Here is a 15,648-nt window from a genome sequence, read left to right as displayed (position 1 = left end):
GAGCCATCAGTCTTAGGGGACAGAAAGGAAAGGTCGGTCACCAGGAGAGTCTGCAGGTTTCCTTTTAATCAAGGCTCTGCTAAGTGTTTTGTGGGACCAGGAGCCCCCAAAGCATGAAATGGACATGTAATACCACCTGGATCCCCCAGAGCAGGCCAGACCCCTCTGGCAAGCACTTGAGTCTGGTCTGCCCAAATCCGGGTAATCAGACTGGGTATTCCTTGGCTACATTTCAAAGCTCAGCACTGCCTTCAGCCAGGATGAAGTGGGAGTGAACCCAGCTGCTAGCAGAGCTGCCACCCCAGGCTGAGAGCCAAGATCCAGCCGCTGCCAGTGAAGACTGGCCCCTTTACTGAAGGGAGTTGTTCAAAGAGTCCAGCCACCAGCCCCAGGGAGGGAGAGAACTCAGGGCAACCGGCTCGGGATGGTCAAGGCTCCGCAGCTCCATCACCAGCGTCCTTTGGAAAGCCTCCTCTGGCGGAGATAGCTGGCTGTGGGGGCGCCCCAGGTTTTGCTGAGATGTTCTGGTTGAAACAGAAAGGAAAAAAGTGAGGCTGGGAGGAAAGGCCTTGGATTAGGCCCTGCAAGGATATGGCCACTTGGCATTTGGATAGCACTGAACTTTTTCAGAGCCTCTTGCCCAGATGAAAGGAGGCGGGGTGTGGGGGGGGGCGGGTAAAGCGGTGGGGGCACTCTTTCACCCTCCAGGGGAAGCTAGGGTTTAGCAAATCTAGCCAGTGAGCAGTTCCCACCTCCCAGGCCCAGCCCGGGGTGGGCACTGACCCCGCCACCAGCCGGCTCCGGGCGCCGACGGCCCAGCTGCCGCAGCATCTCCTCGCAGGCGGCGATGGTGTCCAATAGTTGCCGCTGCCGCTGCTCCACCGCGTCCAGCAGCTGCTGGGCGCGCTCATCCCGGGGCGGCTGCGGGGGTGGCCTCCCGCCGAGCCCCAGCCCCGCCTTCCCACGGTCCACGCCGGCAGCCTCCCTGCCCCGGAGAGAGCGAGAGACAGACGGTCAGCGCTAGCGCTGGCGCTGGCGCGGGTTCTGAGCCCATTCCCCCCGCCCCGACGGGCCCCCTCTCACCCCCGTGACCAGTCTGAGCCCGGGCCCCATTCCATCTCTGCCTGCGCGCCCCGACCACCGCCCCCCTTTCGGCCGCCCCCCCTCCCCAGCGCTGCGCTAAGGCTCCGCAAAGCTGCGCCCCGCCCGGTCCCCACCGGTCTCCTTCAATCCTCCTGGGGGTCGTGGTCCCTTTAAGTTGCCGGGCGCGGAGGTGGGGCCGAGCCTCCCGGACCGGAAGCTGACTCGGCGCGTCACTTCCTCCCGGAAGCGGGCCTGAGCGGATGTCTCCTGCGCGTCCGTGCAAGGGGCTGAGGGCCGCGGTGGCTGCCAGCGTGGGGTTGAGCGAGGGGCCTACGGGCTCCGCCCGAAGCGGCCGCCTCCTCCGCCCTCCGAGCCCCGCTCCGGCGGCGCCGGGGGCGCGGCTGTTGCGGCTCCCGGGGAGCGGAGCTGTGCGGGCCGCGAGCCCGGAGCGCGTCGGTTGGACCGAGGCGCTGCGGGCTGCGGTGGCCGAGCTGCGCGCCGGCGCCGTGGTGGCCGTCCCCACCGATACGCTGTACGGCCTGGCCTGCTCGGCGAGTTGCTCGGCGGCACTGGACGCTGTGTACCGCCTCAAGGGCCGCAGCGAGGCCAAGCCGCTGGCTGTGTGCCTGGGCCGCGTGGCCGACGTCTACAGGTAAGGCCGCCCCGACCCGGCCCCGCTGGGGGCGGCACCGCGGGAGGGGCTTCCGGTGACAGGCTTGGGAGACTGAGGCGCTGAGAGCGGGAGGGGCTTGTCCAAGCTCACCCAGGAATCCGGAACTGGAAATGTGTATGGAGCACTTACCGTCTGCCAGGCCCTGAACGAGATGCTGGGACGCAGCGGTGAACGAGACAGGCAGGGCCCCTATTCTGGCGCTTCTGTGATAATGGAGGGACTCCCACGGTTTAAAAAATAAAAAGGAGAAAAACACGGTAGCTTAATTGAGTAGGGACTGCTTTGAAGAAAATGAAACACGGAGTGTGATAGCAGTGCAGCTGTTGTAGCCTCTGGAGACCAGAGGCACGTGGGCTCCAAACCTGGGGTGCTTCTCCGGAGCCCAAGCCTCTGCCCGAGTTCTTAGGAAGATGAAGAGGGAAGACAGAGGGATCCCATTATAGTTCCTAGGTCCTCCCCCTCCCCCCTTGTATTGATCTGCCTGGAGTCTGGACTAGGACCAACAGTGGTCCTTCATTCTTGGATAGATTTGTGCTCCCTTTTTTCCCCAGGTACTGCCACGTGAGAGTACCTGAGGGACTCCTGAAAGACCTGTTACCAGGACCAGTGACCCTGGTGATGGAACGCTCAGAGGAGCTCAATAAGGACCTGAACCCCTTCACCCCTGTGAGTCAGATTTTCTCTTGTGTCTCCAGACTCCTGCCATTTGGCTTTCAGTAGGATCCAGTCCTGACCCAGTCCCCCCACCCCTCTAATCTTTCTGATGATCCCCCTTTCCCTTTCCTCCTAGCTTGTAGGCATCCGCATACCTGACCACACCTTCATGCAGGACTTGGCCCAGATGTTTGGGGGACCACTTGCTCTCACCAGCGCCAATCTCAGCTCCCAGGCCAGTTCTTTGAATGTTGAGGTAGGAGTTACCCAGTCCTTCTCCCAGAAACGTCAGCAGGCCAGTTTCCTCTGAACCACTAGGATTGATGGTTCGCTGGAATTGCCTGGCAGGAGAATCTAAGTGTAGGAAGTCTGCCCAGTTGGCAAGGGGTGGGGTGGGGGAATCCAAGTTAAAGAAATCTTGGGTTTTATTACAGAGTTTGAGGGCGAGGGGAGAATTGGTGTTCTCTTTCTATCTTTTTAATAATAAAGAAACATTATGATAAATACAATGTTTTCTTCCTTTTTGTGGGGGTAACAGTTGTTGGAGAATACAGGTAGGCAGTAAGTCTACAACAGTGCTATAAAAAAAGTTAAAGCTCCAAAAACTTAAATCACTTGTCCTAGAGACTCCGGATCCTATTTTATTACCTCTGCTATAAGCCAGGTCAAAGAAAGGATCATGCTAATCCTGGTTTAGCTTCGTAGCTTAGAACAAATGAGGACACAAAGAAATTTTAACTTAATCACACTGTTTTTTCTTACCGAACTTAAATGTAGAATAGAACATAATGAAGTGATGAGGTTTTCCGTGCCCACACCTAGAAAGTGAGTTCAGGAGTCTTGGAAAGTGAGAGCTCAGCATGCCCTATTCTCAGACTGCAGGCTTTTACTCGGTCCTGGTGGCGATACTCCTGGTGGCGATACTCGAAGCAGTGGGAAGGGGGCGGGAGGAGGTATTCTTACCTTTCGGCAAGCAGTTGACCTATCCAACACAGTAACTGGTATTCATGATTTCCCCATCCCTAATTTTCAGGCCTAACTGCCACTGCAGTGTCTTCATAAGGGGTCGGGTGGGAGAGTGGGCAATGCCCTAGCTCAGAATGGAGAACCCTTCCTGTAGGCCAAGGATTGAGTGTTAGTGGCACTTGCAGAGTCCACCCTGTTTTCTTCTCCCTACCCTGATCCAGAGTTCCACTGAAATCCAGGATCAGAGTTAGAAGGACCCTTAGAGACCATCTATTCCAGCTCCCTTATTTTACAGCTCTAGATAAAGTAACTTGAATGTGGTCACACAGATTTGGTGGCAAGTCCAGGGTAGAGCCATCTTTGGACTCCTACCTAGGCCTCCACTATTGTACTTACACCTCCCCGACAGAAACGATGTGTGGAAATTCCTCTTTGCACAGCAAGATAGTCTTTAAGCTCTAGATAGGTGTGTGGGGGGTGGGGGCCTCCAAACCTCAAAGGATGTAGTGCCCTAGGTCCTAATGCAGTGTCCCCTGCACAGCTAACCTTAACTAAATGAGCTTCCTTCCTCTGTTTAGGCGGAGATACCTACTGTTTTCAAACTGTGCAGCCTTTGTTTTACTTATGAACCCTGCCTGTAGCATGACATCATTGCATGTGTGAGGGGTAGTGTCCATGCTCTTCCTCTTCCTCCTCTTAGGAGTTCCAGGACCTCTGGCCTGAGTTGTCCCTGGTCATTGATGGGGGACCAATTGGGAATGGCCAGAGCCCTGAGTGTCGCCTAGGTTCAACTGTGATTGACTTGTCTGTGCCTGGAAAGTTTGACATCATTCGTCCAGGCTGGTGAGTCTCTTTCCTTTGGCATTGGGATAGAATTTGAGGGAGGATGGGAGATGCAAAAAAGGCCTTGACAAAATAAAGGTTGTCACATTCTCTTGCCCTGATGGGGATGAGCAGGTTTAGAGAAGTGGTGGATGGAGTGGGACTAAGTTTGCTGGCTTTTTCAGGATTCAAAAGGATTCATCAAGGGTTCAATGAACAGAGAGTAGAGAGTTTAGAGGTCCCTGATCACTAGACTCTGCAGGGCTCAGGGCTTTGAGAAGTCAGGCTCTTAATTACCCTCCATTTCCTCCTCAGTGCCCTGGAAAGTTCTACAGCTGTCCTCCAACAGAAGTATGGGCTGCTCCCCTCACACGGATCCTGCTTGTGACACTCAGGAGGGAGGGCCCAGGGACTGGTGTTGGATGCTGTGTGTCTGTCGACTGGTGGCTGGCAAGGCCTCATTTGCAGAGGCCACTGCGGCTCCTCACTAGTCTGACCCTTGAAGGCAGTGTCTGCCCACTAGACCAGGCCCCAGGAGCTGCTGGGTTGGCCTCATCCCTGGGGGCGAGGTGGTAGTCTGTAATGTCATGTATCAGCCAAAAGCTGAACAGAGACTAAGAACATTCCTAGGATGTTCTTATTCTGCTAAGTTCCTTCTCTCTCTCTTTTTTTTTTTTTTAACATTTTAAAAATAATTTAAATAGATTTAGAATCCAGTGAGAGCCTCCTCTCTGGTGGGTGGTGACATTTAAAGTCCAAATGAGCTAGAGTAGCCACTGGTGCTGTTTAAAAGTCTCAAGTGACCAAAGGCATGACTTTGTGAACCAGGTTAGGATAAAAGATTGCAGAGCCACAGGCCAAACACTATTTCCTCTGAACGAGGGGCTGGGGGTGTGACGTGGTGTAATTGCCTGGCAGAGAATCGTTGTTTGATCTAAGGGTAGGAAGTCAACTCACTTGGCAAGGGGTAGAGGTGGGAGGGTCCAAATTAAAGAATATTGGAAAATAAATCTCTACTATCCCTTTCAACCAGTGACTTTTTTCTTATTCATAAAGTAAATTATACTTTCGTAAAGTAAAAAATACCTTTGTTTAAATCCAGTGTCTACTCAGCAGCCTTGATCTGTATTCATATGTATACTAAGTGTTAAAAATTATTGTTGGGCATTTGAACTTTGTTTTTCTTTAATAGAAAATAATGCTGCTATTAAACATCTTTGTTAAATGGTTTATTTTTCTTCTTTGAATTATTTCCTTAGGGTAGGATTACTAGATCAAAGTGTGTGAACATTTTTATCACTCTTGATACAGATTAGCCTTTAAAGAACTGACATCAGCCATGTGTGAGAATTGCTGCCCTTGTCCTCTAGGGCATTGCTGTACTTTTAGTATTTTTCAAATTGTTTATGTGTGAAATGAGGCCTCAGTGTTACTCCCTTCTGCAAATTATTACAGGTTACCATCTAGCCCTTTTCACCTGTCCCTGCCTGCCTTGGTTTCCCCACTAAGTCACAGGCAAGGTGACCAGGCCTACCCCGTCCATCAGTGGGGTTTAGTATCAATTACCTGACTGCAGCGGAGAGTCCTTGTGGTACCGATAGGGCCCACTACTTCCCCTCCATCCTTGCACTCCAGTTCCCAGAATTAGGATTTAGTCTTGAGACCATAAACTCAGTGGTTTCCAACACACATTGTCAAGTAGATCCTAAGAATCTTGCAAGAAGTTGTCCCCGGGCCTGCTTTGAAGGGCTCTGCGATTAGCATATTAGTTTTTTTTTTGTAAAGAAGCAGTGGTTTGTTAAATCATTCCCTCGAAATCTTGTTTAAACGACTAGTTTCTTAAGCAAACTCACTCTTCATTGTGCTAACACTGTAGCCATCCCACATGTCAATTTGTCAGAGTCTGAGGGGTCAGGGACAGAATTTGTGGTTTTGAAGAGCAAAAGGAATGCTTACTTGAGAATACCATGTCATATTTAATACAAATCACAGCAGCATTGAAAATGGCTCTCGTGAATGGGCCTCATTCAGGTTAGGCAGCTACAGGGGGAGGGATGTCCTAGTCGTCTCCCCGGAGCTTAATGTTCATCTGGAAAAATGGAGGCCCTGGACCACAGAGGTATTTTCTCAGAGGAAACAACTGAACTCCCAGTACTGGGTAAAAATGGAGGAAGGCAAAACCTAGAGCTGTGCTCAGGCACTAGCCACAAGGCTACACCAAATAAGGGAAGCTGGGTCCTGTAATGGGTAATGGCAGGAAGACAGGAACCATTCCTGGTCATTTGCACCCCGCACATGGTAAGGTGCTCTGTTAGTCTGCATTGAATAAATGTGTGAATGCTCAGGATTACTTCCTGAAAATTGGGTTCAGGAATATACTGGAAAGAGCTTAAACATAAAATTTCCCTTTTAGAAAGTCTCAAATATGATTCCCTAACTTGGAGAAGACAGACTATGTAGGGAAGGAGGCCTGAAGAGTGGATACAGGCCGGCCGAAGGGAGCAGGGTGCATGCTATAGCCGAGAACCCTGACACCCTTCTAAGAGCAGTGATTTGGTGACTCCACTACACCACACCAACCTGCTGATTTCAAAGCTAGAAGGGATTCTTTTCCAAGTGTTCTGACAGGATATGGAGCTGCCCTGGGCTAATTCCAGACACCTGGCAGCCTCTACAGTTCCCTGTCCTGTCACTGCAGAACAGCCCTGCACCACCCGCCTGTGGAACAGGCTGTTCCTACACAGGCCCAGGCCTGGGCCCACCCAGAAGCACCCAGCTACGGACTTGGAGACGAGCGAATGCCTACAATCTCAGCTGAGCCCTACGTCGTGGTGACATTGTCCAGTGAGGCTCGGACATCAGCACCTCATGCCCGTTTGCAGGCCCCTCACATCAGCCACTGCTCCTTCTCTTTGATGAAGTGCTCCGCCCAGCGGCGAGTCAGCTCCAGGTACAGGCTGGGCTGATGAGGCAGGTAGTCCAAGTACAGACGAGTTGGCGTCTTCTTGGGAATCGCCTTCTCAATCTGGGTGCCCTCGTGCCATTCATTGAAAGAGGTGATGGAGACAATCTCAGGCCTCACTGTCAGGGCTGCCTGCAGGGCTGTCTCATAGTACTTGCCATTGACCCTGTTCCGTGTATTGTGGTTGTTCCAGGGCCGAATGCTGGTGTCAATGTAGCCAGGCCCTACACTGGGAATGAACATGAGGTTGTTGGCATCGCAAAAGTTTTTCACAGCTTTCCAGTTCTGATGGGAGGAGCCGAAGGAGAAACCATTGGAGGCAAAGTAGGTGTACATGCCATCAAATCCAGCAGCCAGGATGTCATGGGTGTGGCCCTCCTCCACCAGCAGCGCTATGAAGACCCCATCATAGGGGGTGTTGCGGATTGAGTGGGGCCCGTTTGGTGTCAGGAGGTGGGCCCAGGCCTCAGGGGATGTCAGGTATGAGTCGTAGATATAAAAGAGTGGGAGGCTCTTACCCATGCTGTTCTTATAGCGGTAAAATGCGCCATGGGAGCCATACCTGAGGAGCAGGAGGAAGAAGAACCTGAGCTGGCAACCTAGGATGGGAGAAGCCAGCACAGCTGTGGGACCAGCCATGGATGAGAGCTTTCCTGATGCCTGAGCACAATTTTGGATCCAGCCAGTCTCCACAATTGGACTCATCGTGCCTCCAAGCAAGAACCTAGTTCCCGCCCTCCTCTCCCTAGACTTGCCACTCCTTTATTCAAGACTCACTTCCCTGCCCTAGGCCAAGTCACCACCATCTTTTATCTGGATTTCAGCAACAGCTACCTATTGGTCTCCAGGCTCCCACTTTCCACCTCCCAATAAGCCACTCTCTTTGTAAAGTGTAAGTCAGATCTGACTGCATCTTGCCAGGACCTGCACGGCCTCATTTACTTGATCTGGACCTGCCCACCTCCATTCCTGCTATTAGCTATCTCTACACTCCAGCTACACTGGCCTTCCTAACCTGCTGGCAGGCTTGTCCCATCATATGGCCTTTGCATCTGACAGCCCTCTGCCTGGAATTTTCTGCCTGCCCCAGATCTTTGCAGAGCCAACTCTTCAGTTAGGTGTTTGCTCACATGTCATCTCAGAGAAGTCACTTGACCACATTCTAAAGTACTTTTTCAGACACTAACTCAACACCCTGCTTTACTATTTTTTATAGTATGGATCACTATTTGAATTTTCATGTGTAACTACTGTCTGCTCCACTGCCACCCTCCCCTCCCCCAACACACATTAGAATATAAACTTTGCTAGTCCTCATTACTGTACAACTGGGGCGTAGGACAGTGCCTAGACACCTAAAGGCATTCAATAAATACTGTTTTAATGAATGAATGACACGTGCAAGCACTGTACAAGCCATTTTCACATATGTTAACTCATGTAACTCATACGAGTAAGACTCAAAGATCAAAAGCCCTGCCTCTGATCACAGATTGGAGGCTGCAGAACCAGAATTCAAACCAAGGCTGCTGACTCCAAGCCCAGTACTCTTACTGTACAATAACTGCTGGGGACATAGGTATTCTGCCCTCGTGTCTCCTGACCTGCCCCTTCAAACCTGTCCCTACTCCTATTTTGATCCCCACCAATATCCAGGCCCCAGAGCAGCCTTACATATCAATGATGTACTTGATGTTGTCGTGCAGAGTGATGTCATCCCGTCCCTTGTAGGGTTGGATGTGGAAGGCCACCTGCCACAAACAGAGGAGATACTAGTTAGGTGAGGATCTGTCCAAGGGTCGCAACCCATAAGGCTCATGCTCCAACCATGGCCGGGGGAAAGGCTGAGTTCAGGAAAGAGCCTAGCAGTGGTGGGCACAATAGAGATAAAAGCAGCCACTGCCCTCAGGGCAAAAAATGGAGGGGCAAGAAGTTTGCCCACTTCCCACAGCTGGGCATCTGGGAATCATTCTTACAGGCTGTTGCAGGATGGATAATAGGTTTCAACTTATGTGCCAGCTCCAAGTGATTGGCACTAGCTGCCTGAATCTATGGGAAAAAGCATAGTGAGGCTGTGTCAATGGGAAAATATGCTATGACCTGTTAAATGTGTTGGTGATGGGCTCAGGGACGGGAGTGAGGCTCCGCTCTGTCGTGTTTCTTCTTTTGTTTTGCCACAGCACTTGCTTGGTACATGTGGGGAAATAACTAGACATGCTTAGCTCATACCCCATCACTCTTGAAAGTGAGCCTGTCTGTTGAAACACGTGCCCTGCTCCTTAAGGCCCAGCACTGCCTCCCACTAGGGAGCTGAGGCTGGAGTTCACTCAGTTTTGGGGCCCATTTGGCCCTTGCTTGCCCTCTATCTGGGGTCAGGGTCTTGAACCTAACCTCTATTATTGTGATATTTAGTCTCCCAGTTCCCCTATATTTAGTTTTCCCAACTTTTTTTTTCCAGAATTGAAGAAAATATGAGTGACATAGGCATTATTTATTAGAACCCCTCCGACGCCACACTTGCCACCTATTTGCCATGCCTAGGCTAATGCCAAGAACTTCGGTAGAGGCACTATCCCTGTGGGCAGAGGAGGGGAAAGCTCCAGAATGGGCCAAAGAACACTTGATCTCTTTTTGAAGACTCACCTGGATGTTGTACTGATGGGCGGTGTCCAGAATGGCAGGCACCAGGTCATCTGAGGGTTCCCCATTATCATCAGCCATGCCAGGTGGATACCAGGACAGGACCAGGACGCCTGAGACACAACACAGAAGCTACTTCAGAGTCTCACAGTATCCCCACAACAGAGATTTGTTTCCTCCACAAACCATCTCCAACTGCTCCTGCCAGGTTCACTTCCTGCAGATCATATTCCAAAGCCTGGTGCACCGGAGCTGTCCACGCCCGCGGTGCTGAAGCACAGCAGCTCGGGGAACAACGCACCAGGCCCGAAAAGCAAAGCCCGGGTATGAGCTGGGCTTTCACTGACATTAACAAGTAGTAGAACAAAGGGAAATGGGTGGACAGTGCCACCCCCACCCGGAAACCACAGCCCTCTCTCTGGAGGAGAAGAGTACCTCTGAGGTCCTGCAAGGAGAAAAGCCCTGAACAGAAGTCATCTTCCCATGGGCAATACATTTGTCTAGACTGTCCCTCTAGGCTGTAAAATCCTGTGTTATTTATCTGTGAATACTTCCTATCATCGTTTCTGGCATTCAGTTTTTTTCTCTCACTTGCTAATCGTTTCCAGATAAATTGAAATGTACCGTAAAATGCAGCAGAATTCAGTGACAAAAGCTGAAACAAGTGAGCCTGCTACCCTACCATGCCTACAAAGGAGGCTCCCAGGGCCCTCTTTTCAAGCAAAGTACTTGATGGAAAGCTCCTGGACCCCCTACTGCAAACAGAGCAGGGTCCATCATGCAATGTGGGCAAACTTTCCTTCCTGCAGCCAGCCAAAGCAGGAAGGGCTGCTGCTCTACCCTGTACCTGGTGTGAAAGCAGAGGCCATCCCAGGCACTAACTACTCTGAATCCCAGACTCCTGCGGGGCCAGGATATACATGCTCCACTTACCCAAACCTAGAAGCCCAACAGACATGAAGACTCTGCCTCCCTCTCCTCACTGTCCCTACCTGGGTCAGTTCTGGCGCAGACTCCTTCCACTGACCTAGCTGCTCCGCCCTTTGAAAGGGCCCCGGAATTGTGGAGCACCAGAAGGCAAAGGTGGGTGAGTCTGAATACTAGAAGGTGGTGGTGGGGGGTGCCTCGTGGTGAGCGCAGAATGAGAGTAGAAGGGAAGGCGTAAAAAGCCAGGCTGAAAGGTGAGGGGGGCCAAAAGGCCCAGTGACGGACTGAACCAGCATGACTTAGGGTGTGGGAACGCAGAAGGGTTAGGCTGGGGGATAGGGCTGCTCAGGGGTCGAGGGAACTCACCGATGGCGGCTTCCTTGAGCTGGGTCATGTGCTCCCGCAGCACGTCAGGGTCCCGGGAGCTGTAGGGCCCCAGCTTCGGGTAGAAACTGGAGCCTACGTCGTCGGGGGGGTTATGGCGGCCGCGGGGGTAGCTGGCCGAGATCTTGGGGTCCCAGTGTGGCACCATGACGTGGTCCCAGTGAATGTAGTGACCCTCGCGCTGCGGGCTCCCATACCATGAGTAGTAGAAGGCGTGCAGGTCCGAGTAGACACGCAAACTCTGCCCGGGGACGGGCTCGGCCTCCGCCGGGGCCGGCCCCGGGGGGCTGCCCGGGCCCGCGGTGCGGGGCCGAGGCGGCGGCGGCGGCGCGGCGGGGACTGCCGGGGCCCCGGCGGCGGGCGCGGGGGCCCCCTCCGGGCGTCGCTCAAAGGGCGCCAGCTCCAGGCCTGGACCCAGAGCGGGGAGTCCGTCGGGAGCTTTGAGCGTGCGCAGGCCCATGAGAGTGCCGAAGGCGAAGAGCAGCACCAGGAACAGCGCGATGCAAGCGCGGCGCCGCCGCCGGGCCATGGCGGCCCCTGCGCTCCCCGCGTCCCGCCCGGCTACCTCCCGGAGCGCCGCGCCATGGCCGCCGGCTCCGCTCCAGCACGCCGCGTAGCCCGCGCGCGTCCCAGGGAGACGGCGACGCGGAGCGCCGGGCGCGGCGTGGGCGGCTCCCCGCCTCCCCCGCAGTGCGGGCGGGCCCGGCACACAGAGGATGCAGGCGGCGCAGACCAAGTGGTCGCGAGCCGAGGGGGAGTGGACGCAGAGGAGATGCTGAGAGGGGCCGAAACGCGAGTTCCCGAGTCGGAGACCAGAGCCTGAGTCAAGCCGCTTGGTCCGCGGAGGATTTGTTGCCTTTCAGGCTGGGGCAGCGTAGTGGAGGCGCCGGGTATGGGAAAGGAATGCCCTCCTGGAGCCCAGGAGAAGGTCCATCCTGGCGGCGGCGCTGGAGGGCGTGGGAGCAGACGGCAGTGTGGGGGAGAAAGCGAGTATCTATGGTTGTCCCTCTGTCCAACGACCTTCTTCCCCACTGATCCCTCTTTACGGACTTCATCGACCCCCTCCCTACTGAGCTCAATGACCTCCCTTGATTGCCCCAGATCCCCCATCTCTCCGACCCCCTCTCACGCACCCCAGGCAGCCTCTGAAGCCTGGGGAAAGGGGCATGGGGGAAAACCCAGGTGTCAGACCCTACACACTGGCTAGAACACCGAAGGACGAGAGAGACCGGGCGCAAGGTTACGTGGATCTGGGCTAACCCCAGGGGCAGGACTACCTCACCAGACTGCCTGGTCTCAGGCCTGTCGTCCTGAGCCCTAAGTCTGTCCTGGGACAAGCTCCTAGAGTCGGTGGGGACTAAAGGAGAGGGTTCCCTTAAAGCACTTTTTACAGGGCCTGACAAAATAAGCACTCAATACACATTTGCTGTTCCTTCTGGACTCTGAGCTCCAGAGGTCAGGCACCGGGTCATATTTACCTTTTTAGATTCTGAGGGCTGCGAGAACAGGGTCTACCTCTCAGTTCCCAGGGCTGTTTGTTAAACCAGACTCAGATGTGATATTCTATAGACGAGGATAAGGTTTTTGCTCGACATGGATTGGTTCCTACTCTGCATTATTCATTATTTCATTCATTCAGAAAATAATACTGTTCATTGTCTGCCTCCTTCACTGGTCCCTGATGACAGCAACTTTGTTTCATCAGCTGCTCTGCCTGCAGTGTCTAAAACAGAGCTTGGCATAATAGTAGGCACTAGATTCTGATTTCTTAAGTAAATGAATTGTAGGCAACCCAAGAAGAGGAGGAGCCATTGGGAAATGTGGGTAGGTCTGGAGCCCAGGAAAGTGAGTATGCGAAAATTCATGGTAATAAGTGTGAATTAAGTAGAATGCTTTCAGCTCCAACTAGCAGACACCTGATTCAAACTGGCTTATGCAATATGGAAATGTATAATATCATCTCATAATGCAGGAAGTCCAATGGTAGGACAGAATGAATAGATTCCCTGGTTCAACAACGGCATTAGGAAGTTGAGATGCTTCCATCTCTCTGCTGTCCCCTGATGGACTTTATACCAAAACTCCCTCCCCTTACATCACAAAATGACTGCCCCGGGCAGTTGAGGCTGCATGCTTCTTTTCCCCATCTAACAGGCAACAGGGAGACTGATTCCTCCTTCCCGAAAATCCTATGCAAGCATCTCTTTGACTCTCATTGATCTAATCTAGTTTAGGCCTATTAATCCCAATGAGAAGAGGAAAAGGGTAAGGATGGAACTCTCAGGAACCCCAGCAATAATGGGTTGGGCAGAGGAAGGAGAGTATGTGGAGCAAACTGAGACAGGATCATTAAAGAGGAAGTAAGAGAATTGGGAGTGGGGGGTGATGGTTTTAGGTAACCAGTGGGAAGGGGTCCCCAGCTCTCAGTCATTTCACTATTTCTGGAAATGCCATGCAACATAATGATGGTCCCCACTGGCCATACCCGGAGTCCTTGACACTACCACCCAGCCATAATGGCTCAATCCAGGGCTAAACTCTGACCCAAGAGAAACCAATGATAGTGCCTGGTTTCCCATTGTACCAATCATGGACAGTGACCCAAGCATTGTCAATTAAAGTCCTTCTGTGGGATTTTCCTCTCTGATGCTGATAGATTCAGTCTTTTTCTATAAATGTAACACCATTAGAGGAAAAAGAACAAGGGACAGAGAAGAACTTAGTGGTACTAGAGTCCCTGATTTCAATTTTCCTTGTGAGGCCTGGTTTAAGTGTGAAACACTGAAATGATCTTCTAGTAAGTTACCCTTTTATTTTAAGCAAGATGAGCTCATGAAGCAGACTTTATTGGTTGCCTGTCAGTCTCAAGCAGAGATTGAGAAAGGAACTTGGGAGCAGGGAGGTCATTTAGGAAGTAATCCTAGGAAGCAAGAGTGAGGAATTAAGGAGAATGAGACAAGAAAGGAAGGAAAGCCAAACTAATGGTGCATTATGGAGGTTGCTGCTATAGATAATAGGGCTTTGTTTCCACTAGGATGTCTTGAGAAGTGTACAAATGCCTTCCAGAATTAAGATGTGTGAGGCTAAAGCAGTTATCTACTGGCTCCTCTCCTCCACTGGTTGAGCGGTTTCCATAGGGCTGTTAACTTCCTCTCACTTCTGGTTTCCTTTGTGCCAGTTAGGCTCCCATGATACCAGGACGGTCTGGAGGCCGGCATAAAGACTGACATGTGGTATGTTTGAAGTGGGATGCTGTCAGTGAGAGGTAAGTCTAGGCTTGCACAGAACTAACTGTCCACCTTAACTATGCTGTCATAACAAGTTACTACAAACTTGGCAGCTTGAAACAGCACAAAAATGTGTTATCTCACAGTTTCTCTAAGTCAAAAGTCCAGGCACAGTGTGGCTGAGCTGGTTCTCTGCCTAGAGTCTCTCACCAGACCAAAATCAAAGTGTTGGCAGGACTGTGCTCCTTTGTGGAGACTTTAGGAATGAATTCATGTCCCAGATCATTGGCAGAATTCAGTTCTTTGCCAGTAGAGGACTGAGGTCCCATTCCTTTGCTAGCTTTCAGTTGGGGGTCTTTCTCACCTACTAGAGGCTGCTTGCATTTCTTGGCTTATGGCCCCTTTCTTCCATCTTCAAAGCCAGCAATATCAGGTCCAGTCTTTCTCACATTTTGAATCTCTCTGACTTCCTCTTCTCCCTCATCTCTCCTACCTTCCTCTACTACTTTTAAGAGCTCCTGTGATATATTAGGCCTACTTAGATACTTGAGGAGAATTTCCCTATTTTAAAATCATTTGATTTATAACCTTAATTCCGTCTGCAAAGTCCCTTCACAGCAGCGACTAGATTAGTGTTTGAATGAGTAAGAGGATGAATCTTGGGAATAGGGACATCTTTAGAATTCTGCTTACCACAGAAGCTGTTGTTGAAATCAAAGTGGGCCAAGGGGGTGTGACACGTGGCTTCAAAAGTGTCTGCTACACCCACTCTATCAGTTAGAATGGGTCCAGCTGCGTATAAGGGAAATAGCTAAATATGGCTTAAAGCAGTGCTTCTCAAACTGTAATGAGCATATCAATCGCATGGAGATTTTGTTAAAATGCAGATTCTGCTTGTAGGTCAGGGGTGAGGCCTGAGATTCTGCATTTCAAGTAAGATCGCAGGTGGTGCTGATTCTGGTGGTGTCAGACCACATTTTAGGACTTCAAGTATGCGGGGCTTATTACTCCAGATTTTGAGGAGTCTTCAGGTAGGCTGGTTTTAGGGATGGTTAATCCAGTAGTTCAAAGACCCTGGGGCATCAGATCATGTTGTCTATGGTTTCTTTGGCCTTCCCCTCAAAGGATAGAAGCAGTTCCAAGCAGCATATTCCCACATGACAATATCCAGATGCAGAAGAGGAAATGGCTTATTTAAAAAATAAGATAAACTCTTCCAGAGCTCTGTTGACTTCTCATCACTTCTCATTGGCCAGAATTCTGTTATGTGCTCAAGCTTAAGCCAATCCTTTGCCGAGGTCATTCAGAGA

At 51.7% G+C, this 15,648-nt stretch overlaps 3 protein-coding genes across 9 annotated transcripts; 1 reads left to right on the top strand and 2 right to left on the bottom strand.

Annotated features, from left to right (window-relative positions):
• Positions 1–44: 44 nt before the first annotated feature.
• Positions 45–1,737, bottom strand: C9H1orf122 (chromosome 9 C1orf122 homolog). 3 transcript variants are annotated; one of them, XM_033115490.1, is made up of 3 exons: positions 1,084–1,737; positions 784–985; positions 45–524 (listed from the first exon to the last, which is right to left on the bottom strand). In XM_033115490.1, exons 1-3 carry the CDS (start codon positions 1,116–1,118, stop codon positions 429–431), a joined length of 333 nt encoding a protein of 110 aa, XP_032971381.1. In that variant the 5' UTR covers positions 1,119–1,737; the 3' UTR covers positions 45–428. The 3 variants fall into 3 exon arrangements, with proteins under 3 accessions (XP_032971381.1, XP_032971382.1, XP_032971380.1); XM_033115491.1 differs by having other exon boundaries at positions 1,218–1,721; XM_033115489.1 differs by having other exon boundaries at positions 753–985; positions 1,084–1,209.
• Positions 1,324–5,428, top strand: YRDC (yrdC N6-threonylcarbamoyltransferase domain containing). Of its 4 annotated transcripts, none has more exons than XM_033115486.1 (5): positions 1,324–1,735; positions 2,308–2,422; positions 2,547–2,666; positions 4,077–4,219; positions 4,514–5,428. In XM_033115486.1, exons 1-5 carry the CDS (start codon positions 1,344–1,346, stop codon positions 4,584–4,586), a joined length of 843 nt encoding a protein of 280 aa, XP_032971377.1. In that variant the 5' UTR covers positions 1,324–1,343; the 3' UTR covers positions 4,587–5,428. The 4 variants fall into 4 exon arrangements, with proteins under 4 accessions (XP_032971377.1, XP_032971376.1, XP_032971379.1 ...); XM_033115485.1 differs by having other exon boundaries at positions 2,284–2,422; XM_033115488.1 differs by lacking the exon at positions 2,547–2,666.
• On the bottom strand, positions 4,864–11,727 carry MANEAL (mannosidase endo-alpha like). Of its 2 annotated transcripts, none has more exons than XM_033115483.1 (4): positions 11,094–11,724; positions 9,804–9,913; positions 8,835–8,911; positions 4,864–7,722 (listed from the first exon to the last, which is right to left on the bottom strand). In XM_033115483.1, exons 1-4 carry the CDS (start codon positions 11,638–11,640, stop codon positions 7,086–7,088), a joined length of 1,371 nt encoding a protein of 456 aa, XP_032971374.1. In that variant the 5' UTR covers positions 11,641–11,724; the 3' UTR covers positions 4,864–7,085. The 2 variants fall into 2 exon arrangements, with proteins under 2 accessions (XP_032971374.1, XP_032971375.1); XM_033115484.1 differs by having other exon boundaries at positions 7,550–7,759; positions 11,094–11,727.
• Between the last annotated feature and the right edge of the window lie 3,921 nt (positions 11,728–15,648).

This window comes from Rhinolophus ferrumequinum, chromosome 9 (assembly GCF_004115265.2).
Source record: "Rhinolophus ferrumequinum isolate MPI-CBG mRhiFer1 chromosome 9, mRhiFer1_v1.p, whole genome shotgun sequence".
In the NCBI taxonomy this organism is placed as follows: Eukaryota; Metazoa; Chordata; class Mammalia; order Chiroptera; family Rhinolophidae; genus Rhinolophus; species Rhinolophus ferrumequinum.
The sequence above is the reverse complement of the archived record's forward strand: the minus strand, read 5'-3'. Positions and strand labels throughout refer to the sequence as shown.